Consider the following 8,876-nt stretch of genomic DNA (forward strand, 5'->3'; position numbering starts at 1 on the left):
AAGATTAAATATATATTTAATTACATATATTATATATTTATTATATATAATTTATTATATATAATTTATTAAATATATATTTAATTTATTATGTATTATATATATACTTTTTTTAAAGCTGCTGATTAGGAAAGAAAAAGATCTGGACCTTTAGTTGACTACCCGTTTTCAATTTTTTGAAACTTTTTATTATGCATATTCTCACACCTACAGAAGAGAAGGAACAGAGGATAAGTAACTTCCATGTATCCATTATCAACTTCAATAACTCAACATGTTGCCAATTGTATTTCATCTACCTCCGCCCACTTTTTTCCCCAAAGTGTTTTCACAGAAACCCTAGACACTTCATTTCACATGTAAATATATGTAAGTCAATCTTAATCCCAAATAAAGGAACACAAATAGAACTACAGTGTATAGATGAAGGAATATACCTGTCCCATTCATTCATTAAAGCCAGATAGCTAGGCACACTATGCTAGGTGCTGGGGATATTAGAGAGAGAGCTACATGAGTATAGGAAAAGACAGTAAATTCAGAGGTTATTCGAAAAAACAAATGCAAGAATTATTACTCCTAAGTGATGATGATGGTAATAGTTAATATTTATAGATCACTTACTGTTTGCAAATGTTAACTCATTAATTCTTGACAGTCATCCTCTGAGGTAAATACTACTATTATAGATGAGGAAATTGAGACCTAAGAACTGAAATAACTTGCTGGAAAGCATTCAGATGGTAAGTGGTTAAGCTAGGATTTTAACCTAAATGGTCTGATTCCAGAGGTTGTGCTCTAAGGGAAAAAAAAGAGAGAGAGAGAGAGAGAGAGAGAGACACACACACACACAGAGAGAGAGAGAAGACTACTTTAATTTTCTGGTAAAAACAATGCTATTTGTTCACCAAACCATTTCATTTTCTACCTAGGCACAGAAGCAGACTGCATTTCCCAGCTCCCTAGCCTATATTTTAAAAAGAATTTATTATTGGGGCACCTGGGTGACTCAGTTGGTTGAGTGTTTGACTCTTGGTTTCAGCTCAGGTCATGGTCTCAGGGTTGTGAGATTGAGCCCTACATCAGGCTCTGCGCTCAGCGCAGAATCTGCTTGTCCCTCTCCCTCTGCTCCTCTCCCCACTCTCTCTAAGATAAAATCTTAAAAAAGAATTCATTATTGAAGTACAGTTGATATACCATGTTCTATTAATTTCAGGGACACAACATAGTGATTTAACAATTTTATACATTAAGCTATGCTCACCATGGTAAGTGTAGTCACTATCTGTCTCCATATAACATTATTATTATTGACTACATTCCCTATGCTGTACTTTTCATCTCTGCAACTTATCCCTGGAAATTTGTACCTCTTAATCCCCTTCACCTATTTCACCCATCCCTCACTCCCTGACCCTCATTGCAGCATTATTTATCATAACCAAGTTATAGAAGTAACCTAAATGTTCATTGATAGATGAATGGATAAACAAGATGTGGTATATATATAAAGGAATATCACCTAGGCATAAAAAAGAATAAGGTCTTGCCATTTAAGACAACATGGATGGATCCAGCTCCTAGCCTTTAAAAGGGCGATGTGACTAATTGTGACTAATGGAATTTGGGTGGACATAAAAAACTCTCCCGGTTACAGTGATGGCTTCCCAAGGTAGAAGGAGCCTGGATCCCTGGGTTACTACTTAGAGTAGTATGGGCCTCTCCATCAGGTACATCTTTCCAGAACTTTGTGAGCACGAGAAATAAACTCTTACTGTGTTAAGTCACTGAGATTTGGGGGTTTGTTATGGTAGCCTGTATAAATTATACTAATAGAAACATTTTAATTTAAACTTTAACAAATTATGGAATCTTAAAAATACTGAAAAGTACATTATATATTAACAATCATCTCTCCCCACCCAGATTTAATAGATATTAATATTGCCACATTTCCTTCAGGTATTTCTTCAGTAAACTCATTAAATATAACAAATAGCTAATAACCAATAAAATACCACCTCATCCCTTACCCCTCCCTGTAAGTAACTACCACACTGAAAGTGCTGTCATCCTCATTTACATTTTTTACTTCCACTACAACATACGAAATTATACAGTGTTATTTTGTGCACTTCAGAAATGGACAGAAATAAGAAACAAAACAAATGAGCAAAGGAAAAAAAGAGAGACAAAGGAAGAAACAGACTCTTAAGTATAGAGAACAAACTGATGGTTACCAGAGAGGAGGTGGTGGGCGGGGGATGGATAAAATAAATGATGGGGAGTAAGGAGTGCACTTGTCACAAGCTTAGGGTGATGTATGTAATTGTTGAATCACTATACTGTACGCCTGAAAATAATATAACAGTGTATGTTAACTATACTGGAATTTAAATTAAATTTAAAAAAATAAAAAAATTAAAATGGACAGAAATGGTATCAAAAAAGATTGCTGTTTTCATTCAGTATTATTTTTGAGATGTATCCACATTGGTACATGTAGGTCTAATTCCTTCATTTGAACAGTCACATAGAAATACAGTAATTTGGGGCACCTGGGTGGCTCAGTAGGTTAAGCAGCCAACTCCTGATTTCAGATCTCAGGGTCCTGGCACTGAGTCCTGTGTCAGCTCCACACTCAGTGGGGAGTCTGCTTGAGGATTCTCTCTCTCCCTCTTACTCTGCCCCTTCCCCTCCTCAAGGGCGTGCTCACTCATGCACATGCTCTCCCTCTCTAAAATCAACGAATCTTAAAAAAAAAAAAAGAAAGAAAGAAATACAGTAATTGACTTAGCCATTCTTCTACTGAGACAGTTAAGATCACTCATATGGTTTGGCTTCTACAATAGGGCAACGAAATTCCTTGTACATTCCTAATATCATATAGTAAGGGGAGGCCTCCCTGAAGATTTTCTCATTTACGCTGATATTGGAAGGATGAGAAGCCAGTCATGTGAAGAACTGGGAAACAAGTGCTTCCCATATTTGGAACAGTGGACAAGCCCTAACACCACAGAAAACAGCACGTACTAGACCCAGTGAGGTTACAGGTGTAGTAAGCGAAGGAAAGAGTGGCAGGAGATGGTGGAGAAGCAGGCAAGGATCACTCTGCTAATGGCTTTAGAGGCCACAGTAAGAAGTTTGGGTTTTCTTTTACAAGCAAAACAATTAAAGTGTTCTCATTTTTTCTAGGTTGGTCAGACCATACTCACAGTATTGTGAGTTCCTTTCCTCGACTTTACCATGAACGGAGCATCTCTTGAATGAATGCAGTTACTGCTTTTGCTCTTGTTTTGGAGGAACTGGCTGCAGTATCTCATAAAAAGAAAGAAAAAATTACTTTTCAATTTCTTTCCCACTCATTTGTGTCTGAGGGGCAGCTGTATACTTCACAATGAAACTGTATTTATCACAATTTCATTTTTCCATCAAGAGGGCTTAAAAGGAAATGTTCTTTTATTTCTTCATATTTTGCGATCAATTTCTTTTATTAAAATTAGATTGACTTCATGAAAGATGTCAAGTGTTTGGGTCAATTGAAGAGCTGAGGAAATATCATGCTGCTAGTTCTGAAACTATCTGAAGTGTGACAGAATCTGGTGATGACCAAATAGAGGAACAATTGTAAAATGTGAAAGAAAGAATTATGTATATATACTACAGTGCCAAACATTGTACTGTAGGCTTTAAAGTTATAAATTACACAATTTCCAAAAGTGATTCGGACGAGTCATTCCTTTAGTAACTCAGCCAAACATGCTAAAATTTTTTCTCCCTCCTCATTCATTTCTTCACTAGCACTTCCTGTATTTGTCCAGTGGCTACACTATCAGGTTGGGAGGTGGGCTATCACCTCTTTGAGGAGCTTTCAATTGTATTACCTCCCTTATTGCCAACAATTCAAGCATAGCACCTCTCACAATTCTATTCCTTGATCTTTGTCCTGTTTTCCTTTAGAATATCCTTTTTAACAAGTACTTTTCAATTTTTAAAGAGATCTATTGAAACTCACAGAAATTTCAATAGAATCTAATCTGATGGATGTGGGTGAAATTTTCTCTATTCTAAAACCACCCCATCCAATTAATTTTTTTCTTTTATTTGCAAGTTGGTTGTACTGTCTCTAGGTAGAACCTTATTGCCACATAGAATGTATACCAAAAGACATGGTGTATAACTGTGTTTAATATATGCAATAAGGCAGAGTTAAATCCTGTCAACATCACACAGAATCAGAATCTAAGAGTTAGAAAAGACCTTAAAGACCATCTTGTAAGACCACCTATCTTTCCTGTGTATGTGACTATCGGCTTTTTTTTTTTCTTTAACTCAAGTCAATAGTTTTCAGAAAGGGGGGAAACTTCAATAAAACAACTCAACTGCAAAAGAAATGGTACCATTCTGGCTAACAGAAAAAATGTTTGTTCCCTGAGGTAACTTGCATAGGGAAGAATAATAGTCTCTGCCCTCCAGCAGCTGCACCTGTAAGGGGTGGAAGTACTCCTAAGGCACTTTGATGTGTACCATGATGATACTGCGTGTAAATGTGTTTTAAGGCCACAAAAGAGGGAGCAAGCAACAATACTCCAACCTTCGGAAGACAGGTGAATGGCCTTCAAGAATGACTGAGAATTACCCAAGTGGACAATAAAAGTATTTTAACCTTAAAGAACAACAAGGGCATCTCCTACACCTAAGAGTTACAGATAGGAAATCCGCAAAAGGGTGTTTCAAAAAAGGGTCGCAGCAATTGACGCTTTTTAACAGTGGGTTTCTACCTTAGCTGCACATAAGGAAGCTTTTAAAAACCTCGAACCCAGACCTCACATCAGACCACTTAAAGCCGAATCTATAAACGTGGCATAAGCATTTTTTAAAGCCCCGCCCCCCCCACGCCCCACGATTCCAACGCGCAGACCGGGTTGAGAATCACCATTTTAAAGCAGGAAGCAAAATACTAAAAGTGGATTTTGAAGGGGAAAAGTGGAGGTAGGGCATAGAAAAAGAACTGAAAACCGTGGGAGGGCAGGGCGTCTACTGCAAGAGCAGGGACAAGAACCAAATGAGAGCCAGCGGTAGAGGATTTAAGGGCTGTTTCTGTGGTAGAACTCCCGGGATTTGGGGGTCGGTAACGAGAGCGGCGTATGTCCAACTCCATTAAAGTGAAGTTATTCTGCCAGCAGCCCTGCTCCTACTCCCATCATATTTTCTCACATCTTTTCCCACAGTTAAGGAAAAAAAAAAAAAAACCAATGACGGAAACGTTTTCTATCCCACGAAAAGCGCATGAGCAGACTGTGGGAGGAGCAAAGATCTGAGAAGCCACAAGAGCGGCCACAGCCGCTACAATTTCTTCGCGATTCCAAAACCACAACTCACGAACATCTTGGGAGGGAGCCTCCCCGGCAGAGTTTGCGCCCCACTGGGGAAAGCTGATAAATACCTCAGGGTAAATTGGAGCCTTTTAAGCACCGGAGGGCGGCGAAAGCAAGGGCGGGGCAACTACTGACGTTCGCGGTGACGTCGCCGGCTCCTCCCTCACACCCGCTTCCGGCGACGCGCAGCCCCCGCTTCCGCTTTCCAGGCCCGCGCGCCGGCCCCGCCTCACTCCCACGCGCCCCCCCGGCGTCACGGCCGGACAGCCGGAGAAAAAGCACAGGTTGCTGTCGGAAGTCCCCCTGCAGGTTCCCCTTCCGTTCTGCCTAACGACTTCCGCTTTGGGCAGTCAACATGGACGCTGCGGCTGCTTGCCGAAGTGGCCTCTGATCGGTTGCGGAGGTGCAGCTTCTCTGCGGAGGCCGCCCCGCTTCCCCGCCCTCCCCGCCTCCCCCCGCCCCTCGCTCCAGTAGCTGGGGCCGGCGGGCTCGTCGCTACATGGGGGCGGGCCTCCGCGGCCAGCGCACGGCTTCCTGTTCGGAGGCGGCCTGGCGCTAGGCGGCGGCGACTCTGCCCGCGCCCACTTAGGCGCGGTGACCGAGCGCCCGGGAGGCTTGAGGGCTTCGTCTTGTGCCGTTGCGCCAAGCCCGGCTCTGCGCCGCCATGGCCCCAGTGCAGCTGGAGAACCACCAGCTGGTCCCGCCTGGAGGCGGTGGCGGGGCCAGCGGTGGTCCCGCGTCAGCCCCGGCGCCTCCTCCTCCCGGAGCAGCCGTGGCGGCGGCCGCTGCAGCCGCGGCCAGTCCGGGCTACCGGCTGAGCACCCTCATCGAATTTCTTCTGCACCGGGCCTACTCCGAGCTCATGGTGTTGACGGACCTGTAAGTGCCGCGAAACCCATGCCTGCTCCCCAGCACTCCCCGCCCGCTTCCCGCCCAACCGGCTTAGAGAGACTCGCACCTCCCCACGGGGCTGCTGTTTTCTCCTTTCCTCTGGGCTACTTAGTCTAGAATTTCTGAACTCTTGGGGCTCAGCGGAGGTGGAGGAAAAGCTTTGCATTTAGGGTCTTTCTGGAGATGAAGCAACGGAGACTTGTTAATTATACATGTTAGACTCACTGAAAATCCCATCTTTGGGGTTTTTGCTCGAGTTGCCCCCAGAACCCTATTGATTTCTTGGTTGGAAGTTTTTTAGCCGAAAGCCCAAGATTAGGGTTTAAGAATACATAATATTCAAATTCCCAAAGACAGGAAATATGTTTTACAGCGTCTTGACGGTACATTTTAAATTTAGGTTGTAATTGCTTCTGACAGAGCTTGAACTCAGGAGATCTGTTGTGTATAAAATAATCCAAAATTTTGGATTCCAAGGTTTGTTTTTTTCTGAAATGTTTGAGAGTGTTTGAAGTCTTAACGCATTTAGTCTAAGATTTATTGTAACTGGTCTTCTGTTATTGTCTCTTGGAGTATGAAGGGAGTTTATAAATCAAGTTACCAGTGAAATGCCTTGGGACATGATTAGGTCGTTAATCCCTTCAAAATAGCATCAGAATACGCTAATTTTCAGTATGTGAAATAAAGGCACTATAAAATTTGGGGGTATATATACCTTAATTACTGTTTTACATTTTTAAATGCAGGTTCAGAAAAAGTAAGAATTTTAAGCTTTTACTTTAGTTTTTATCTTTTCTCTTGTTACACTGCAGATCAATGTTTCCAATTGTATACGTTAATATGTAGATACTAGGCTGTAAAGTGGCATAGTAATTTGTTACCAGAGACTTAAAATATTTGTTTGCAGATGACTGGAAGAGTTAGAATAGGTTCCACTTATTCCTGTAAAACATCATTCTCACTCGATTTTGATATATGGTACTTTATTGAATGGAACAGAAAGAAGCCTTCCCTGTCTAATGAGAAGCTTAAATAGCTGTCATGATTAGGTGTTATTGTAGTAATATACTTCCCTGAACCAATTACTGTTGGATTTCATAAAAATTTAATAGTGTCCATGAAAAAATTTCATATATGTGAAGATCACCTGCCCAACGTATAGCTATGGGAAAATGTTGAAAACTGCTATCAGTGATTGTGTGATTTTATAATTTGTTCTTTTCATAGAGGATTTGTAGAAAATTTTTGAATTATATTGTGTTCTTACTATTTTACAACTTAGTTACGAAGAAACGTCTATTTTACTGCAGTAGAATAAGTATAGTTTTAATCCTGCACCCTTTATATGATGATGATTCCCATATTTCTATCTCCAGCAGAGATCTCTCCAGTGAATTCCAGACTCTATATCCAGATGCCTATATTTAAATACCTAATGGGCATTTCAATCAATTCCACTTGATAGATTCCCCCCCCCTTCCAAACCTCTTCTATCTCACTAAAGAGTTATCTCTATTCTTCCTATTGTGGCTTAGGCCACAAATTTGGAGTAATTCCTCTTTCTCCAGTCCCATACTCAGTACATCAGCAAGGCATGTCATCTCTGATTTCAGAGTTTGACCACTTTTCAATATTTCCAACAAGTATGAATCCTTTTCCCATGTTAACTGCAGTAGTCTGCCAGTTGATATCTCTACTGGTACCCTTGCCCCCTTATAATTTTTGTCATCCATAAAATAGCCAGGATGATCCTTTTAAAACTTTTCTGCTCACAACTCTCCAGCGGTTCTCCATCTCACTTATGGCAAAAAGGTTTTATAGTCACCTGTATATGGAGTGACCGTAAAACTTATGGTCCAAATGAGGACACTTTTGAGCATGAAAGGTGGTGCTCTTAATAATAATGTTGGGGGCACCTGAATGGCACAGTCAAACATCCGACTCTTGGTTTTAGCTCAGGTCGTGATCTTAGGGTCCTGAGATCGAGCTCCATCCTCAGTGTGGAGTCTGCTTGAGATTCTTTCTCTCCCTCCGTCCTTCCCACCCGTGCTCTCTCTCTTTCTAAAATAAATAAATAAATCTTAAAAAAGTTAATGTCAGAGTAACAGGCATGGACCAGGACTATCTTGGGCAAACCAGGACATGTGGTCTGTGCCTTCACCCCTTCCCTCTTTATCCTCATTTCCTAATACTCTCGTCTTTGCTCATTCTCTTTCAGCCACACTACCCTTCTTGATGTTTTTTGATAGTGCCAGGCACACTCCCACATTAGAGCCTTTGCTTTCCCCCCAGAAATCTGTGTGGTTTGCTTTCCTATTTCCTTTAGGTCTTTTTTCAGATAGAACTTACCAGAAAGACTTTCTCTGACCACCCATGAAAAGCACTCTGCCCCTGCTGTCTATTCTTTACTCACTGCTTTGTTTTTTTCTTGCCGCTACTGGGTACCATTAATTTATTGTCTGCTCCCTCCCCGCTGGAAACTCCATGAGGATGGGAATTTTTATTTGTTTGCTATATTCCCTGGGCCTAGAACATAGTTTGGGACATAGTTGGAAATTAAGTATTTATTGATTTAATACATTAATGAATGAATTTTCAGAATTGAGG

The 8,876-nt window shown here is 41.2% G+C and overlaps 1 protein-coding gene and 1 long non-coding RNA gene across 3 annotated transcripts in view; one reads left to right on the plus strand and one right to left on the minus strand.

Moving 5' to 3' along the window:
- Positions 1-5,572, minus strand: part of LOC121103325 — a 59,622-nt gene extending 54,050 nt beyond the window's left edge. Inside the window, exons 1-2 of the long non-coding RNA XR_005835486.1 lie at positions 5,447-5,572; positions 3,216-3,318 (exon numbers count right to left, since the gene is read on the minus strand). This is a non-coding gene — a long non-coding RNA (uncharacterized LOC121103325). The remainder of the gene's footprint in view (positions 1-3,215; positions 3,319-5,446) is intronic.
- Positions 5,573-6,042: 470 nt separating this feature from the next.
- The window catches only part of MED14 (mediator complex subunit 14), a 72,699-nt gene continuing 69,865 nt past the window's right edge, over positions 6,043-8,876 (plus strand). For both annotated transcript variants that reach the window (XM_040632887.1, XM_040632895.1), the window contains exon 1: positions 6,043-6,257. In XM_040632887.1, coding sequence (XP_040488821.1) covers positions 6,043-6,257 — 215 coding nt within the window. The remainder of the gene's footprint in view (positions 6,258-8,876) is intronic.

Source organism: Ursus maritimus (assembly GCF_017311325.1).
Source record: "Ursus maritimus isolate PB19 chromosome X unlocalized genomic scaffold, ASM1731132v1 scaffold_X1, whole genome shotgun sequence".
NCBI classification, from domain to species: Eukaryota; Metazoa; Chordata; class Mammalia; order Carnivora; family Ursidae; genus Ursus; species Ursus maritimus.